At 40.6% G+C, this 20,383-nt stretch overlaps 1 protein-coding gene across 2 annotated transcripts in view; it reads left to right on the top strand.

The window, feature by feature from the left end:
• The window catches only part of ntrk1 (neurotrophic tyrosine kinase, receptor, type 1), a 60,698-nt gene that overhangs the window by 25,419 nt on the left and 14,896 nt on the right, over window positions 1-20,383 (top strand). The window contains exons 6-14 of one of the 2 annotated variants that reach the window (XM_037676085.1): window positions 948-1,090; window positions 1,262-1,400; window positions 5,957-6,286; window positions 8,105-8,122; window positions 8,208-8,266; window positions 9,861-9,963; window positions 11,214-11,369; window positions 11,770-11,900; window positions 16,963-17,135. In XM_037676085.1, the coding sequence (XP_037532013.1) occupies window positions 948-1,090; window positions 1,262-1,400; window positions 5,957-6,286; window positions 8,105-8,122; window positions 8,208-8,266; window positions 9,861-9,963; window positions 11,214-11,369; window positions 11,770-11,900; window positions 16,963-17,135 (1,252 nt within the window). Of the gene's footprint in view, window positions 1-947; window positions 1,091-1,261; window positions 1,401-5,956; window positions 6,299-8,104; window positions 8,123-8,192; window positions 8,267-9,860; window positions 9,964-11,213; window positions 11,370-11,769; window positions 11,901-16,962; window positions 17,136-20,383 lie in introns of both variants that reach the window. The other variant, XM_037676084.1, reaches the window with a different exon arrangement.

Raw genomic sequence — 20,383 nt, 5'->3', positions numbered from 1 at the left:
CTAGCATATTTAGCTACATCTGCTAGCATATTTAGCTACATCTGCTAGCATATTTAGCTACATCTGCTAGCATGTTTAGCTACTTCACTGACTCAGTTCTTCAGACGGTGAAGCGATGAACAACCTAAAAAGCCCCGAGGTGTATCGGTATCTACACAGTAATAAGTTCGGTGGTGTTTTATTAAAAGAGGTGGGACACAATCTTATTAATCAGACACAGAGCAAAGTCTTACAGTCCTCCATCACTGAGCTTGGGTTAATTACAGAGAAAATCATAAACTGAAGACGAACAAATGCTAGAAAGCTGTGACCTCCATACACTTGAAATCATGCCTGATGTTCTCATCACTGTTTTCAATCCTTCTGAGGATCCGGCGTCTCTTCTCCGGTGGTTTATTTTAGTCCAGACACAAAGTAGGATGCAGGTTTTCCTTCGTCGGCTGTTTGTCAACAAAGTGAAATGACAGAGTTTTGGGTTTTCTCTTCAAGTTCACATTTTTCAGACACATTCTTCTCAATTCCTCATCTGTAGGTAGTAGATAGAAACTAGACCTCTTTTCACAGGAACACTCTTTTTGTTTTGGCTCCGTGTTGAAAACTCCGTTGTTGTAGCCACAGATTTAGTTTGGTCTGGTTGTCCTGCAGCTGTGAACACAACAGGTACCTGAACTCAGCACGGCCATTTTAGTAAATTTTACAGTTGTTAAATAAATGGAAACAAAACAAAAACAGTGTTTTATCTGTTAAACTGAATGCAAATTACTTTAAAATACATAAACCGCGTCCGTGTTCCGCTACCATATTGTTAGCTAGTGCTTACTGCTACTTCCTGTCTGACAGGAAGTTGTACCCATAATCGTTTATACAACAGAGCCCCCAGGAATAAGGTGGATAGCTCTGATTTTTGTCGTCCCGCCTGTGCTCATCCTGTCCCCTGACTGTTTCAGGTCTGCCTGAGGTCACCATCGTGTCCTCCCAGTACAAGACTCAAGAAGGAGGCAACCTTACGTTTGAGTGTCAGGTGACAGGAAGTCCTACACCCAACGTGAGATGGCGGACTGAGGAACTTGCCTCTCGCTTTACTGTCCAGGTAGAACGCATTATCTCTTCGTGTGCTTGTGAGGACCAATCACAGCCCAGTCCTTTTTGTTCTGCTTGTTTAATACCAATCAGGTTTTTCCTATTTTAAATGGCATCATGTGTCTTCTTTGTGATCTGATGATGCATTGACCCCCCCAACCCCCGTGGTAACTCTCTGCAGGAAAAGGTCTCAGGCTCCACATTAAATCTGCTCCTTCATCTCACCAACGTTTCCTACAAGGACAACCTGCACAACCTGACTTGTGAGGCCGAGAACCAAGCTGGGCCCAAGGAGGGGATGGTGCAATTGGACATAGAGTGTAAGTGCCTGCAAAATACTGAAAAAAAACAACACACTCCTGAAAGCTCACAAGCTCAATACGAGTCGCCGGCCTTAATGGAGATGAGGGCGAGAACACACTGGGACCATTTTGTAGCGCAGGCAGGGTGGACGGCTGGAGAAAAGAAAAATGCACTGCACTGATTTCTTCTAAATGCCCCTTCTACAAATACAGGTACATACCCACCATGCTTCTAATGGAGCTCTCTGTCATCTGCCACTCAGACGGGCGACCGGTGAGAAGCGATAAAATAATACGAGTGAAGTGCTGCAGGTATGGTTTGTCGTTTAATGCAGGGATACAATGAGAGGACAAAGGAAGGTGAACTTACCTCATCTTGCTCTTAAAGAACTCCACCACCTTATCTATTCTGCACTTTTAAATTACATTTGAGGCTTGACTCTGGAGGTTTGCTGCATTTTTTATTTTTTTTGCTTTCAGATGCATTAGTGCATCTCGGTGCCGAACAACACCGAGGAGTGACAGCACCCAGTAGTCCCACAGAAGACCGTCAGATGCATTAGTGATACATTACTGAGAATACTACCCAAACAATATCCTACATCACCAACTCAGTGACACTCATTAGGAAAATAAAGCCCCAAAAATGAGTGGGGCGCCAATCAGTTGAGGCCAAATGCACGAGCATCAGGGGACAGATAATGAACATCAGGAAAATGGGCGGATAACTCGCGCTCAGATCTGATTTAGGCTCGTGCTAATGGACTTTTCCCTCCTCCTCCGGAAAACCGCTTCATCCACAGTGATTGGCAGACTGTAAATGCGTTAGTGCAGCTAATCTATCAACATCAGCCCCCCTGGTGGGCGGACACTCGTTAACCGCTGGCCCTTTAATTACTTCTAATTACCTCCCAGAACAGTGGGTGTTTACTGCTGAGTGGCTCCTGGTGTCATCGATTCACGCTGCACATGTGGCTTCCCTTTTGTAAAACCCCATTTTCCATCACGTAGTTCCACTTTTAACCCTAAAAGTTTCTAAAACCAAGTCAGCATTTGTGGGAATTTGCCTCCAGGACAGTTATAGGAGAAAAAAAAAAGCATGAAATGAACAGAGTTCCTGGCAGAACTTTAGCCAGAATTCATTTCAGAGTGGTCATTGTCTAATTTTAAAACGAGCCCTGACAAGTGGCCCCCTCATTGAACATAATTCTCACCTCCTTTTGTCCCCAGCAGTGTCAGATTAGTAGAGATAGCAAATGGACGATTAGTTAAATGTGATAAATAGCACTGATTTCCTCTCAGTGCGGCGGGAGGTGAATGCCTCAGTATCCCCCTTAGCGCAGCACTTTCTGGGGGCGAGGTCGCAGGTTAAGAGCAGCACAATGGCCCCGAGCGGAGTCAGGGGGTCTCTGCACTTGTGTTCGATCTAAACGAGGCCATTTCCTGTAAGTTCATGTTCAGGAGAGAGCTTCCAGGTAGTCTGTGTGGTCGAAGAGCATGACGAGGACCAGGATTCATTATTCATGGCGGGTCAGCGCAGGTTTGCAGCTCAGATGGAGATTCATAGATTCATGGAAACTCTGAGGAACCGACGTGTCAGTCTTTATTATATGACAGAAGTGTGCACGCAGCAGAAAATTAAAGCATGTAGGTTTGTGCATGTTGACGGGGCCTTGATTTATAAGCAGCTTCCAGTATTTTTTTTTTTTGCATTCATCAAAATAAAATGAATAATTGCAAAGAAAAAATATAAAACGGAGGGTAAATTATTTCAAGCCACAAGCCAGGATGCAAATAAATATATTTTCTTGCTTTTTGTCGGGTGCACTTGTAATGTTTCATTATTTTTTCTTTCTCTTGTTCAGAATATTTTAAATTTCATCTGTTTGTTTGGTCAATTTTTTACGTTCATTTTGCTTGTTGTTCTTGTTCCTTGCTTTGTCTTTTAGTTGTTTTCGATTATAGTTTGTTACATGAAAATATGTCTCCTTCCCCCACTGGTCGCCTTTCGCCGAGCTTTTCATTTATTTTTGACTTTTTAGAAAAATTCCTGGATTTAACAAAGCAAATGACAGAATATTGTGAGGACTCAGGAACACCGCGTTTAGACTAATAAAAGTAAAATAGTTCAAAGTAAGTAAATCTACAAAACTGAAAAAAAATAAATAAATCTGTTGAATTTATGGGTATTTAAAAGTATTCACTGTAAACTCTGAAATCAAGGAAAAAGTTTTTTCCTGAACTTTATAAAATAATTTGAACGTGTTTTCTCCAGATGTTTTCCAGGTTCAGTGCATGCAGCTCAAACATCTGGGTCCACACTGGATGTAAACAAAACTCTGCTGAATCCACTGAAACCGTGTGGACGTTTGAATCATGACCGACCCACTTCAGTCCGGTTCCAGCCTGCTGGGCCAAAAATGTGACTTTTTTCAGTCGGGTCGGCTGTTTCTGTTGGTAAACACGCAACGGTCAGCATCTGGCCAAATGTTTCACTCATAATGATCAAATTTAAAGAAATGTATAAAGTTTTCTTAATTTGTACAGTCTTCAGGACTTTGCTATGAGTAAAAAATACATAAATGATGCTTGATGAAACTTGACAAGCCTTAATTTTTTAATTTTCAGCGCTGTTGCCTCCATCCCTGGTTTGGACCTGAGGTCTTTCTGGGTGGAGTCTGCGTGTTCTCCTTGTGGGTTTCCTCCCACAGTCCAGAAACGTGCACGTTAGGCTGCCTTTAAGTCCAGGCCTCTCTTTTTAAAGAGATCTGTGATCCCTGGTTAATTCATAAATTAAGGTCAGAATAATGTCCTCTTCCTCCCTACAGACCACCGGACCTTCGTTAAAAACAGCACACTTTCGTTTGCAGTGAAAGAATTGGATTAGCTCCTATCTCGGCTGCTACAAACAATTCTGACTCGTTTCCCTCCAATAGAGCCCTTCAAAGTAAAAGAGACTGAACACCTAACATCTGGTTCTGATTTGTTAATCGTCACACCTGCTTCATATGAAGTCATTTACTCCTCGACGTGTTTGATTGAAGTTCTGTTGGATTTCTATTCGTTCTTTCTCATTAGTTTTGCCCATTTTAACTTTCACGTTTAGCATTTTTGAACTTCCTGTTTTGGCAGCACTTTTAATTTATCTTTTCGGATAATTCAAGTAATTCATTTTTCTTAATCCAGCCAGTTTAGGCTCATCCCTCAAGTACAGTTCTTGATTTTTATTTTTATTTTGTCAAAGTCTCCCAAAGCTTGTCGTGTTGACTTCAAATACTCCAGTTTTGTCAAGTTAATTTGCAAACTTAATGATATTTTTCTATAACTAAAACAAAAAGACTTTAGCTTATTATCAGATAGCTTCTGTTATAGCATAACCTGAACCTCAGAAGTTAATCTGCAGAAGAAAACAGTGATACTGGCACTTTCTGAAAAGGATTGTGGTCCTCACAGGAGCCTCAAACAAGTTAGAAAATGTATTTCATAAAGGGACAATGCATATTAACCAACATGAATACATCCATAAATATGCCAAATTTAGCCAGTGAAGCTAATTTACATCTGTAGTCTGCAGGTTGATGTAAGAGATTAAAAAAAAAAAAAAAATTAACATACATAGCAACTTACAGGACCTATAAGTCATGACCATTTTAAATATAGCTAGTAAAAAGTTGATTTAAGAATTATTCAAAACATAAGTACAATTTTGATTATCTAGTAACCATCGCTTAAGTGATTTCCGAAAACAGTTTAATGACGTAATATTTCTTAGTTGTAATGGTAGTTTATTGCAAGAATTTGGAACCTGAACAGAAAATGACGAGTGACCGAAATAACTTTTTCTAAATAGTATTTTACAGTCTTCCCTACTAACTGCTCTTGTACTTATGTTTGGTTGCAAATGTAATTGGACAAAGTCTTTTAGCGGTGGTGGAGCCAACCCATGAAGGACTTTATGTACAAGTATGACGTCTGAATACCTGATAGTGCAGAAACGTTTTCTCAGAAGTCGTAGTTGTTGCTGATGTCCTCTCAGTTTGGCTTCTGTAATCATAAAGCTCTTCAGATGCTTATTTTTTTATTATTCATTGGATGCTTTGTTTGCAGACTCCTGGCAAATCTTTGTCCAAATTTTGCCTACAGTCCACGCCGTTGTGTCATTTAGAGAGATCCGAGTTGAAGTTTTCATTTTTACAGAGAATTTTGAGTCTCCAAGTCATCCATGAGATAAAACATTCATCTCTGACAACGTATCTGATATATCTGATATCTGTAACACGATGATGGAAGGAGAAGTGAAAGTGGGACCAATGATGAAACTTCAACACTTTAGAAGAGATTGTCTGAAATGGGATTTTATTTCAAAGATGACAAATTAAATCTTAAGAATTCTGAGTTAAACAACTTAACGGTAATACAGAACAAACCCGCCATCTTTAAAAAGCAGCTTAACATCAGATTCTTTCTACATTTCTCGTTGGGAAATGGTCTTTTTAACGCCTCTCTGTGTTTCAGCCCCACAGATTCTCACCTTTGATTTGTTTTGAACCCAAACCTGTCGTCTCTCCGCACAGTTCCAGCCAAGATCATCTTCCTGAGAGACGCTGTGCCACAGCACAACTGGTGCTTCCCGTTCGCTGTGGACGGCAACCCTGAACCGAACATCACTTGGCTTTACAACGGCGCCGTGTTCAAGGAGAGCTACTACGCGTTCATGCAGTACATCCTGGACTCGAGCGACGGCTCCGTCAAACACGGCTGCCTCTTCCTGAACAAGCCGACCCACATCAACAACGGCAACTACTCCATCATCGTGGAGAACAAACTGGGCCGGGACACAGCCACAGCCGTTGGGATGTTCATGGACAACCCCTTTCTGGACAACCCAGAAGGGATCATTCCAAGTGAGCTCCTGAAATTCTTTGTTTAAACAAGGTCTTTTTATTGATTTTTTGCTTTTGTACACAAAGAAAACAGAACAGAACAAAATCCCCTCCCACACCGGACACACACATACACAAATAAACTACACAGGCATTGACAAGTGCTCAACAAACACCACAAAGGGCTGCCAGGTCTCCCAGAATCATCCTACAGAACCCTTCAGGGTGTATCTGATTTTTTCCAAATGGTTATGGCACATCACCTCCCTAACCCAATGTACATATGCTGGGGGGTGTGGTTCCTTCCAGTTGCACATTAGTCTCCTGGCCAGGGGAGAGCCAAAGGCAATCACGTCCCTCTAGTACTTGTTGAAGGATGCGTCCACAGGGGCCACCCCGACCAGTGAGATGAGTGATAGGTGTAGTTTTTCCACATGTCACAGAGAAGGTGTCAAAAATAGATTGCCAAAAGGTCTGCAGTGGGAGACAGGTCCAGAATGTATGCAGGAGTGTAGCTGGAGTTTGTTTGCAACGATTGCATGCGGGGTCCAGATCAGCCTTGATCTTAGACAGCTTGTCTTTGGACCAGTGCAGCTGATGTGAGCTCCTGAAATTCTTACTGGATCAAATGTTTTCCAGCTCAGAAGTCCTCCATGTGATGTCTGGAACAGATGAAAAAAACAGATCAGTAATGAGGATCGTTAGTATTTAAGTTCTGGTTAAACATGAGTCTCATCAGAAAGGTTTCAAACCTCATGTCATGAAGAGTTGTTCATGAACTGCACCTAATGCAGCCAGTTACAGATTCCTGGAGTGTTTGTGGGGTTTCAGATGATGCGTTAGTGTCCAAAGATGTTTTTATCCAACTATTTAGTACTGAAATACTGAAGATTTGTTAGAAATATAAAAACACCCAAAGTTTTACCTTGAGAGAAATAATTTTTAGTTTAAATCTTTTGTTTTCTTTCACACGGTGACAGAAAACAAATCAACACAGCACAAAAAGACAAAAAAAACAACAACCCTGGAACGTTATGTTTCATCTGTTTCCCTTCTTTGATCATTTGATTAGTCCAAGTAATATTTATGTTCCAATTAATCTGGTGCTTGTAAAGTCTAAAAGTATTTTATACTGAAACAAGGTGACTGTGAAGTTTACTGTAAAATACTTGTTCCCAGCCACAGTAATTTTTATTGACCTTAGTGTAATTAAACTGGTTTTACTGTAAATAATTACTTTTTTACTGTAAGTTAATTATATTTTCACTGTAAATTACAGTGAAACTATTATTTTTTACAAATGAATTTTGGTGCCTAAACTGCTTTTTAATCATATTTCAGATGCTTTAAAGTTTCTGTATTAGTCAGGTTAAAAAGTTATTCTCCAAAATATTTTGCTGATTATCCTGATGCATGCTCAATAATCCAAATAATAATCTTTGTTAGATTTTGCTGATTGCTAATCGTTCCCCTCCTTCAGCCAGTCGTGTTAAAAACAAGTTTCCCTCCAAGGCGTCGTCCTGTTTCACGTTTGTTACAGTAAAAAGACAAAAGTCACATCAGTGTGGGACACGTTGTATGAGTTGCTTTAATAAAGAAGTTTTAGGCAGTGTTTAGTCTGAGTTTGATGTGTTGCTGCTGAACTGGGCAGTGTAAGCCCCCCCCCCCCCCCCACCACACACACACACACACACATAATTGATCTAAAAAAAAAAAACGGTCTAGCAGCAGTGAAACTCGGTTTTTAGCTGAAAAATTCTAAACAGAACTTTGGATTTTGGGGTTTTCTGTGATTTTGTGTCCATAAATATGTTTGTTCTCTTGCTTCCTTCATGCTAGTCTCTGATTGGGCACCAAGTAAGTCCTTGACTGACGTCTCTTCAAATACTTCCTGTCACGTTGGTCTGGAGGTAACGTTTCTCTGAATCTTCTTTCCCCTCAGGTCCTGCCAACAAATCAGACATGGACGTCAGAGAGACCCCGGAGAGTCGAGTGTTTGTGGTACGTCTGCCTGTCGTCTCCAACAGACCAATGATTCCTGATTATTAAAGAGTCAGATGGAGTACTTGCTGATTTTATACTCATCTTTTGGCAACCCCAACCCCACCGCCCACCCCACTCCCTCAAAAATCCCAACTTTTTATTCATAGAAAAGTTTTAAAAAAAGATCCCTATTGTACAAAAAGCAGAAACGTGTTGTGTTTTTTTTTTAGATTATTTGAAAGCAAAACTCTACAATTCATCATTTTCCTTTATATTATGCTTCATTTTGATTATTTGTTTGGGGGGGGGGGGGGGGGGGTTCTTAAGAAAGCACTTCTAGGGACAAGTTTTGCAAACGATCATTTAGCACGAAACATGATGTTTGTATCAAGACACTTTGTCATTTGAATAAATAAACTTGTGATCTTAAAACTCTATAACAAACGGACAGTTTTTGCTCAAAAACAGCATTTTTTAACATTTTGAACTTGAAACATCAGCTGCAGTAGCTCAGTGGTTAAATACTGCAGCCTAATGTTCTTGAGACCGCTGGTTCGAGTCCACATTCTGTCGGGAGGGGCATCCAGCGCCAAACATTTAGCTAAATCTTTCTTGTGCGTTTTCTCACTGTGGCGACCCCTAAAGAAGAGAGCAACCAAAAGAAACCATCAAAGACAAAGAACACTCAATATATTAGATATAAAAAAATAAATTTTGATCAACAAATTCATTATTTGAGCCTCTAAATGAAGCAGTGAGGACACTGCAGGCAGGACATCCGCTCGCTCCCTCGTTTAGTTTGTGATGTGTGATATTAGCTGGTTGCATTTGTTTTAGCATGTAAGAGAAATATACAGTAGTCCCTAGTTTATTGCGGGTGTTAGGGACTACCCCCACAATAAGTGAAAAACTGCAAAGTAAAGATAGTAGTACAAGTGGTAAGTAGTAGTTTATTTTAATATTCATATATACGGTATGTATTAAGGTGTTTTAAACCCTTCCCACACTCTTGCAATGTTCCTAACAATGTTTCTAAACTCTAAATGCGCTAAAAGAGCACAGCATGTCGTGATTTCAGCTCTCTGCCACCTGCGGCTCTCTGCCACGCCCACTTCTCTGCTGCAATCACACTCATGCTCCTCACTCCCAGCCTCTCTCCTTCTGTGTAAATAAACAATTTAAAGTTAAATACTGTACTGCAATAATTTAAATAAACAGTTCATGCTGCACGAGCAGCTTTATTTTAAATAATCAAGCGCGACCGGAACTGAGCGTTTAGTCTTCCTCGGCAAACGGCCAGGTCACCGGGAAATGTCCTGATGCTCCAATGGATAGTTCATCCCCAACCTGCTGCAGCAGGTGCTAAATCATCCATTAATCAGCCAATTGTGCGTCATGTCCAATCTTTGAAAAACCGCGAAAGAGCAAGTCCACGAAAGCTGAACCGCAAAGTATAGAGGGACTACTGTATTCTGTTAATTATCGATGATTAAAATAAATGAAATGATTTAACCAGACTGACCTGACTCTGGAACAAATGTCTTGATTAGGACCAATACATCATTAGATCAATGTTAGTGTTGTTAATGAAGGAACTCTTGTGTGTTGGCAGGTTTCTGTGGCTGTGGGCCTCGCAGGGTTCGCCTGCACGTTTCTGCTCGTCATGATTTTGGTCATCAACAGGTGTGGCCAGCAGTCCAAGTTCGGGATTCACCGTAAGTAAAATGCACGATGTGGCTGAAGTAATTCAGGTTACTCGTGCTGAAACAAAGTTTTGCAGGATTTGCTTTAAACACAGAACGGGCTGCGATGGGCCGGAGGTCACGTTCCAACATGCAGCGTTTAAAGAAAATAACCATCTGAAGCAAAAGTGTAAAGTCGTAGTAAATCGCTCTCTGCCAGAAATCTTTTGAGAGTGGAGCCGTTATCATGAATGTTTTCTGCAGCTTTTAGTTTCACTCTTCCATAAAAACTTGTCCCTGAAACTCTGAAGAAAAATGACTGAGCACTTAAACACCAGACCAAAAAGTTTTGGAGTCAAGTTGCATTCTGGGTAATGAAGGCAGCAGAATTTTGTGACGTACAATAATAGCACACGAGATGAAAACGAAGGCGTCGTTTCTGGCTCTGCTGTCTTGATTTTGGTTCGTATACTCTAATTTTAACAACATTGTGTTCTGGATTATAGCTTGAAAAATGATTATTTTTGTCTCGGCCAAAGTAGAATTAAAATAATCTTTTCCAGATTGTTTTAAATTATGAATGGTTCCGTTGGGTTTTCAGGAAATCTCGTGCAATGTAACCAGATACGAGTTCTCGTTGTGCTGCAAGTTTGCACACAGGCAGCACAAAGTGTTTTAATGACAGAACCACCACCACATGGTGAGGGCCATTAAAGAGGCTGGATGGATGGATGGATGGATGACTGGATGGATGAACAGTTACATGTTATTGCTCCATGTGGACTTTCCATCGTGTTCTCTCCACACTCAGAGTGTCTAAGTGGGTCTGATTGCCTAAGTGGACGTTCTCCCTCTTTCCTTCCCTCCATCTCCTCTGGGTTTTCACTTTGTTGTTCCATTTTCTTCTGTTTTGGACTCTGGGGGGTTCTGCGGTTTGCCTTGCTGAGTAGTTTTACAATTTGGGCTCCACTTGTTGGGCTTTTAATCCATGCCATGGTGAGGTGTTTCTCACCAGCCAGGCTCCTTCTATGGTCACTTTTTTCACGGCTCAATGCGGCCTGATTGCTGCGCGGCTGATGATGGTGATTATTAGAGCTTGTCATCATCTGTCACCATGGTACCAACAATTGTGCAGCCAAGTTGGTTTCAGAGATGTTGATTCTTTAAAAAATAAGGGGGGGGGGGGGGGGGGGTGCTGAATTGCTTCTTTTGTTGGCTCCTGTAATCACAACATGTTGGAGACTGATTAGGTGTCATGGATCCGTCTTTTCCATTTTTATTAGGCTCGTCAGTTCTGGGGACCGAGGACGACCTGGCGGTGTCGCTTCGGTTCATGAACTTTGGAACCAGCCCGCCTTCCTCAGACGAAGACTCCGGTTTGTCGAGTTTTGTGGAGAACCCCCAGTACTTCTGCGGCATCATCAAGGACAAAGACATGTGTGAGTGGCAGTTTCCACTTCAGTCCTTCACGACACTCGGCCTTTTCCCCCTAAAAGTTATTTTTAAAGTTCGGTTTGAAATTTAAAATACTTCTTTGAAATACTTCTGTCTTAATTCTAAAAGTGTGGCAAATAATAAATCAAAACTTCGCTCTTTTGAACAATTTTAAACCTTTTGTTTTGATAAAATTAGTTTGTTTTGTTCCTTCTGGCTTCCTGTAGCACCGTTATTAGATATAAAGTTTTAACTCCTCTTGTTGTGGTGAACTGCAACTATTTGGGGTGGAAATGGAAGTTAGATTTCAGAGCGATCAGTGCAGGCGAAGCAGAGACTTGGTTCTTCTGGGCTGGACATGAATCAGAGACAGTGTTGACCGGTTTCTGTTTTCCATGATCCCAGGTGTTCAGCACATCAAGCGGCAGGACATCGTGTTGAAGTGGGAGCTCGGTGAAGGAGCCTTCGGCAAAGTCTACCTGGCAGAGTGTGCCAACCTCAGCCCGGATAACGACAAGATGCTGGTTGCCATCAAGGTGAGGAGCTCTTTACAGTTCCTGCAGCTGCTGTGAGCTCAGCACATGTGCTGATACTCTGGAAATGTGACGTCTAAGCTGTTTAGGAGTCCTACGATGAGTCTGTTGAGGACTGGTCAGGTTTATACAACTGGTGTCTTCTCTGCTGGGTTATGAGAGTTTGTTGGTGGGCTAGGATTCTGACAAATGTCTTCTTGTCTTTGTCTAATCGAACATCTGGAAACATCAAAGCTGACTATTATAGCTGCATGAACTTATTGTGTCGTGTCGTCTTCCAACATGGCGGCTCCTCGTCATCTCAGAGTCGAGTACAATGAGCACACCTGGAAACATTTCTTTTCTGCTTTGCATCAACGTTAAAAGCATTTTGTTAGTTTGAGCAAACACCATTGTCATGCCATGGTGGAGCACGCTGGCTCGTCAGAGTTTGTGTCGTCTGTTTTTAGATGAACGTTTCTCCTCTTCTGCTTCAGGCCGAGCACGCAGTGATGGAAATCCTTCTGGAACTGAACGAGGCTTTATGTTGTCAGTTTTATGCAATTTCTCAGGAACCACTTTAAAGAATAAAAGTGAATATAGTTAAAAAATCTGAACTTGATTTACTAAATGAACTAATTCTTTTTTTTTCAAATATTAACAACAAATGACCAAAAAAATATATCATGAAACAGCATATTTGCTGCAGCCTTACGTTGCATTTACATTTGTCTTTTATTGCTCTGACTTTATCTTTGTTTACTTCTTTGGCACTTTCTGTGCTTTCTAAGACTTTATCGACAGATTCCTTTTAAACTATTCTTGGATTAAGATAGGTTTGTTTATTTCAAACACTTAACAGATTACTGATCTTTGCAGAACCTAAAACTTGGTTTACAAAATTGCTGTCGGCATGAAATATGCTCATGACTCCCATAATAACTCCAAATGAAAGAAAAGCTTTGCAGAGAGTGGTGAAGGCTGCACAAGATGTTGGAGTCAGGCTCCCCACCATCACAGACCTGATCACACCTCCAGATGCAGGAAGAGGGCCACCTGCATCATGAAGGACCACACTCACCCAGCACACACACTTTTTACCCCACTCCCCTCAGGAAGGAGGTTAAGGAGCATTAAGTGTAGAACCACTAGACTGAGGAACAGCTTCTACCCTGAGGCTGTTAGACTCATGAATCTCTAACCAGAATAATCACTGTGAAAAACCACATCATGTTGCTGCTGATCTGTTTCCTGTTGCTGCTGATCTGTTTTATGTTGATGTGTTCGTTCGTGCTCATCTGCTCACACAGACTCATGTTCGTGCTGCTGTTCGGCGTATTGCTTTTGTCTTATTACTGTTTTTCTTTTACATTTTATACTTTGTACTTTTGTTGGATGTAACTGGGACCCTGTGTAGACAATTTCATTCCACCACATGTACGACATGTGGTGGAATGACAAATAAAGAACCTTGAATCCTTAAAATCCAGTCGGAGTCTTTAAATGCTTGTTCCTAATGCAGATAAATCATATTTTTGATCCTCGTGTGAAGCATTGGTGAAAAGAAAATGACTCAAAATAAAGTCAGAGTTTGATCATGACTAAAATTACTGGCAACACAGGTTTATTTTTACACAGTTTTTATTGAAAATGTAATGCTTTGAACAGCAAATGTTAACAAATTACAAGTAAAACTGTCCAGGTTGAAGCACAACTTGTCCATTAGTATGTCTTCCTCTCATGTCTTCAATAACGTCTGAAAATGCTCGAGTTTCCTTCAATATTTAAAGTTTATCCAACACTCTGCTGTAATCTGCTTTATCTGTGGCTTTAGAGTGAGCTGTCGTTGCTGTCAGCTGATTTAAGACACAGCTCATGTTACATCAGGTTGATGCAGACCACATAAGAACATTACGAGCTTTCATTTATCGTCCCATCAATCACAGCTTCCATCACGCATCTGAGCTGGACGGCGCGAGAACCTCCGAGACCTTCTGAGGAAAGTTAAATAACAAAAAATAATTGGAAATCTGTTGTTTTAACGTCTTTTATTTGTTTAAATGTAGTTTAAAAAGCTTTTCAAATTAGATGGAAAACTGAGAAAACTGTTGAGGGAAATAAATTAATCAAAATAAATATGCTTAGAAAATATAAACTTATGTTTTCTTTTGTTTTAACCTTGAAATAAAATGAAAAATGTCTGATTTGGGCTAAACTTATTATGTAACTGCATTAGAAGCTGATTTTAATTAAATTAAATTTAGCAAACACAGAAACTGCAATAATAATTGACTTGCTGTTGTCAAGGGCGGATGCCTTTCCCCTCCTCTCCCTCTCCATTTTGCTTTGCTCTATCCTGTCTGTGGAACTGCTTTAGAGCCTCTCTTCTACAAATCTTCTGAATCATTATTCTACTATGAATTTGGTCAGTTGATCCCTCAACGCAACTGACAACATTTCTTTGAAGAGAAGACAGGCTTTAGGTGAGCCGATTTGTCCTGTTGGCACGTAAGCAGCTGGATATCATCGACTTGGAAGACTTGATGATATGTCTATCTCTGCTGCGATTTGTGTATGTTAAGGAACCATATAATTGGATTTATGATAACTGGTTTACGCTTTTTGGCTGATTCCTGGTTCATCAACAAACAAAGAAGTTGTCGGCAGCAAATTTGGACCCGTTCAGGCTGCTTGCCTTATGATGGCTTGGTTCGTGCCTCGAGCACCCAGACTCAAATGCTTTTGGCAGGATGGATCAGATCTCGGGGATTACTCTCAGGCACAGTCCAATGGTATGGCCATGTAATTTGGACGTTTTGGAGCTGAGAGAATGGACACAGACTCAATCTAGACATAATCAGTAGCTATGTTTACATGCGCAGAATTCTTTGACCAGATTGAAATGTGTTCTGTTTGAATAATTCAAATGTGTTGTTTACATGGGCGCAATCTGTTCATGACGAGCGTTTACATGCAGCGGGCTTTGTTCTGAACAACAGTACTGACATGCGCAGAGTGGTAAACTCTCCTTAAAAAAACACAGAAGAAGAAGTTCTACTTCCGGGTGAACGTAAACAAACCTGAGCACCCAAAATGGACCCGCGACAGGTTTTAATGATGGCGGAGGCGTTACTGCACTCCCTGACTGATCTACAGGTAATACAGATCATTTTGAGCTCTTTCAAAGTTTCTAGTAAAAATGTTGTGTCGCTCACCGACCAGTTTTACTTCCCTGACATGCTAATATTATTAGCATTAGCCAGGCGGAAATGGCAAAGTCGCACATGCGCAGTCAGGTCAGTTTTTCACGATCAGATAAAAACGAACGGATCAAGCGTTTACATGCGCACCGATCGAGTTACGGATCGGCGTAAACCACCCGTTTCGTTCTGATCGCAAATTATATCGGATCGCGCCGAATACACAAAAAATAACCCGAACGGAGTGTTTACATGACACACTTTTATTCCGACCGGTCATTTGATCCGGTTACTTATGTCCATGTAAACACACCCAGTGAAGTTCTGCCTGTCCCCAAAACAATCGTGTTTATCTGAATTCGGCTTCTTGACTGGCCTTGACAGGCCATCTCATCTTAATTCGCCTGGAAGCTCTGTAAACCTTGATGCTCTGCCCCCCCCCCCCCCACACCCACACACCCCCACACACAGAGGAAGTCTATGGACCAATCAGAGGGGCCCGGCTGAATAAACCTTCTGTCATCATTTCAGGACTCTTTGGATTCTATCTGATGTCGTCCTTGGCTGTAGAGGGAACTATGTGAACTGAGCGACTCTTATCTGAACTCTGCAGCGTCTCTGTGTGTTGTCTCTGGACATACTCACTGCCCTTGCGTCCCCCCGCCCCCCATGCAAAATGTTGGTGTCATTATGTGCTTGTGCGCGAGGTTATTTTCATTTTCATGCTTTTAATCTTCAGCCAAAGAATGAGCACGTCAGGTTTTTTTTTTTGCCTCCAAAACCTATGGTGTCACTTTCACCACTTTTATTGTCTGTCCAAACAGGTCTCACTTGTAAATGAGTCTTCGAGGCTCAACGTGATTTATCTGTTTAAAAAAAGGCTGAGTGAAAAATAAGTCAGTGAATTTTACAAATACTGAGCTAAAATTGGGGTTGGTAGTAGCTAAGAGTCACCCCTAACACAAACCATGAGCACTGACAAACTGGTTAAGATCTTTGTTTAAAACATTGGGATTAAGTCTTGGAGTCAACCCTGTCTGTCTGTTAGCAAAATTTCTCATGAACCGTGCTTGTATTTGAACAAAACTCAAAGTAATCCTTAGATAATCGTCTACAACTCGATAACTTTTAGTCAACCTGGTTTGAGAAGAGCCACGTTAAATTTTACAGTTTTTGTGCTACAATTTACAAAGTTGTGCACGACTAAAGCACAATGTTGTGGAAAAGCTGGTCTTGATCCAAAACCCTGGAACGTTGGTGGATGATGCAGATTTTCATCCTCAGCGCCTCGTGAGATTCTTTACTCAGTTTGTGAATCTAATGACTCAGGACGCATTAAATTAATGAAAGAAATTATAAAATAAGTTACAGAAAAGTTCAATCGCGTCATGCGGACGTTCATTTACAGGAGAAACGTTTCGTCTTTCATCTGAGAGACTTCATGGGTCTGAGGCCTGCTAACCCAGGTCTGTCTCACCTCCTTGATGTGTTTCGAGCCAGCTGTCTGTGGAATCCAAAGAAACGTGATTTACGCGTGCAAAAATGGACCATCTGTCCAAAACAATCACCGTATTTTTCGGACTATAAGGCGCATTTAAAATCCTTGAATTTTCTCAAAAATCGACAGTGATTATGCATCAATTCTGGTTGTACTTACTGACCTCGAACTGATTTTATGCGGTACACGGCACTCAAAAATCTGTCAAAATGAACTTGTTTCATTTAATGCGCCTTATAGTCCGAAAACTACGGCAATCATCGATGATCGTTATACATGATCACGTATAACACTCAAGTGCTTTAGGCCAAACTGATTGAGCTTACAAACCTTTATCTTATGAAAAGTTGTTGTTCAGTCGTTCTCAATCCATCTCGTTCGACTGCAGACTCTGAAGGACGCAAACGAGTCGACCCGGCAGGACTTCCAGCGGGAGGCAGAGCTGCTGACGGTGCTCCAGCACCAACACATCGTGCGCTTCTACGGCGTGTGCACGGACGGAGAGCCTCTGGCCATGGTGTTCGAGTACATGAGACACGGAGACCTCAACCGCTTCCTTCGGTACGTAGAAACCCACCGATTCACTGTCCTCCGTGGCCAGTCCGGCCTCCGCTGCACAAACGGTTTGCTCTCACGCTGCTTCGCGGTAGACCTTTCAAAATAAAACGAATGAAAAGCTGCAACAACAAAGTGAGAGCAGGAAGAGTTCCCAGCAGCTGCTGTCTCAGCATCGCCATTCCTCTCATTCTGGACACTAAAGTCACAATGATGGGGACAAATATAGCTGATCGATAAAGACAATTAAACCAAATTGTATTTTTTAGCAAAAAACTATCAAAAGAATCCTCTTCTGGCTGTGAGATTGAACATTATCAGATTTTTGGATTGTAGATTTAAATGTCTTTAAATGTATACTTTCCCTTCTATAAACTTGTCGTTTCTTCTTGCATTTAACTAACATTAATTGCCTCCTTTCAGCACAGACAAATGCACCTTGTAAACACTGGATAAGGTGAAAGAGTCCAACAGGCGGAGGTCCAGGTCCACACCCGATGAAGTCTTATCTAGAAGTCACTTGTAGTAGCTAATTCAAGGCAGCACGGCTTCCTACATGTTACTGTGAATCACTTCAGGCACAGCAGTTTTGTAGCTTTATGGTAATTCTCCTGTCTGGACAAGGCTTTTATTTTTTCATTGCATCTCTGTGCAGAGAAGCTGCAGCTCTCAAAGAGGTGCAGCTCTGAAAAGAGCGAAGTGAGTGAATAAAACCAGCAGGGCTCTCGCTAAAAGGGAATTTAAATTCATATCCTCAGGACTTTTCATAGAGAACAACTTATAGGAAGCCCTCGCTGAATTTTATTAGAAGACAGAAAACGGCACAGGATTTATCTGTAGTTACAAATCTATTTGATATTTACGTGTTTTTTTTTCCTGTAAAAACTTAAAACAACTTCGCACGCACAAGTGAGGTCTTTAAAACCTTTTTTCTTTTTTTTTTTGGTTAGCTGAAGTGCTTTTAGTTACATAGATTTATATTTAATTAAGAAGAACACAATCGTGTTTGTGATTCATATTTTTAATTTTTCTACTTTGATAGAAACGTCTGGAAAGTGCTGCGAGAAATGTTTGTGTCGTTTCAAGGCCAGACTCTGTTCTGGTACAAACTGGTTTTGTTCCGACAGTCAAAGCTCCAGGTTCTGTCCTGAAACCTGCTGGTAAAGGTCCAACTGGGCCCGGACTCCTTCAGAATGTTGCTCACCAGGAGGTCCACCACCTGAACCACAGAACCAGCTCTTAGACAATGCTGCGCTCCCAACCATGATCAGCTAAATTTATTAAACAAAATGCAGCTGCTCGGCTTTTAACTGGTACACGTAGGTCTGAGCACATCACACCTGTTCTGTCCTCCCTTCACTGGCTTCCTGTGCGATCCAGAATCGACTTCAAGATTCTCCTCCTGACATATAAGTGCCTAAATGGCCTCGCACCCCTCTACCTCTCCGAGCTCCTGGAACCATATGTTCCGTCTCGGGCCCTGAGATCATCGGACCAGCTTCTTTTGGTCGTTCCAAAATCACGCCTGAAGCTCCGAGGGGATCGAGCTTTTTCAGTCAGAGGTCCCAACCTGTGGAACAACTTGCCCCTCAACATCAGGCAGGCCTCCTCCCTCCTGATGTTCAAATCCCTCCTTAAAACGCACCTGTTTGCTCTGGCGTTTAATACGGTGTGAGTTAGTTTATTTTGTTCTGTGTACCTCATTTTAATTCTGTTGTTTTATGATTGACGTTTATTTTTACTGCTTGTTTTTCCTTAGTGTGATCATTAGTGTGTGTTATTGCTCCAGTAATTTTAATTCTGTATGATGTTTTTGTTTTGCTGCCTATGTTTTGCTACATTTCTGTTAAGCACTTTGATAACAGTTTATCTGTTTTAAATTGTGCTCTACAAATAAAGATGACTTGACTTGACTTGACTTGACTTAATAACTTACTTCTATACAACATTGTTTTTAAGAGACCAGCGCTAACAGATCCTGCTGAAAACGACTCATGAAGTTCTGGTTTGCAGAACCGTTCAGAAGTTCTGGTTGGTGCTGCACTTTCAGAAACACAAACTGCTGCTCAAAACAGATTCATGCTCTGATGAAACGACTAAGACGTCCATTTTACACCTCGATCCATTGAACGACAGAACAGTGTTCAACACACACCCCAGAGGTGCAGGAAGAGCCGGTCCAGCTGAGGAGGACCTGCGGATCTGCAGTGACCTTCTCAGGTGGGAAGATCCAACAGGTTTATGATGGAAACCAACTTAACTTCAGCCCCAGTCTGGAGCCGCTTTGGTTTAAAAACAAAGAAAATATCTAAATATCAGTCAAGTTTAATGGTTTTGTTAAAGGAGGGATCTGGTTCTGTTTGGGAACAGTAAACATCTTGTAGGGATCTGGCTACTTCTTGGGAGAATTAAAGCCTCTCAGATGTTTCACCATTTTACTGTTCAGTTTTTATCGCCACACCCTGATTATGAAACTTGTCATTTTGGATTCAAACTTGATGGATGGATGCAGAATTGATTAATATTGGATATATTTAAGTTTGTTATTATTTATGGGGTGCTGTTTGTAAAGTTACACAGTCAAAAATTAAAAGCAATATTTTAGTTTAGCCTTTCCCAAGAAAAAAATGTTTTTTTTTTCAAAGTCATAGTTTCACCATGTTATTCATACATTTATAAATGGCATAGTTCTTAACTAAATATTTAATTTGCAAGTTAAATATTTAGTTTCACACTAAATATTTAATTTACAAACCAAATGTACATGTTCAAGCTAAAGGTTTAATTTACAAATTAAAATATTTAAATAAATAAAAAATAATTAGATATTAAAAATATCTATATATTTTGTTAGCGAGTTAAATATTTAGATCCGACCTAAATATTTAGTTATCAAATTAAATATTTAGTTTAGGAATTATATGTTTATCTTAGACATTAAATGTTTAGTTTGTAAATTTAACATTTAGCTTGGACATAATCATATTGTTTGTAAACTAAATATTTAGTGTGGAGCTAAATATTTAGCTTGCTAACTAAATACTTAACTTGCAAATTAAACATTTAGTTAGTGAGCTATGACATTTATAAATGCATGAATAACATGGTGAAACTGTGACTTAGAAAAAAAAACAAAAAACCTTTTGCTAAATAAACCAAACTATTGCTGTTAATTTTTGACTGTGTAACTTTACAAACGGCACCCCATAATAATAATAATAATAATAATAATAATAATAATAATAATAATAATA

Source organism: Nematolebias whitei, chromosome 5, assembly GCF_014905685.2.
Source record: "Nematolebias whitei isolate Nwh7 chromosome 5, NemWhi1, whole genome shotgun sequence".
Classification (NCBI taxonomy): Eukaryota; Metazoa; Chordata; class Actinopteri; order Cyprinodontiformes; family Rivulidae; genus Nematolebias; species Nematolebias whitei.
The sequence above is the reverse complement of the archived record's forward strand: the minus strand, read 5'-3'. Positions and strand labels throughout refer to the sequence as shown.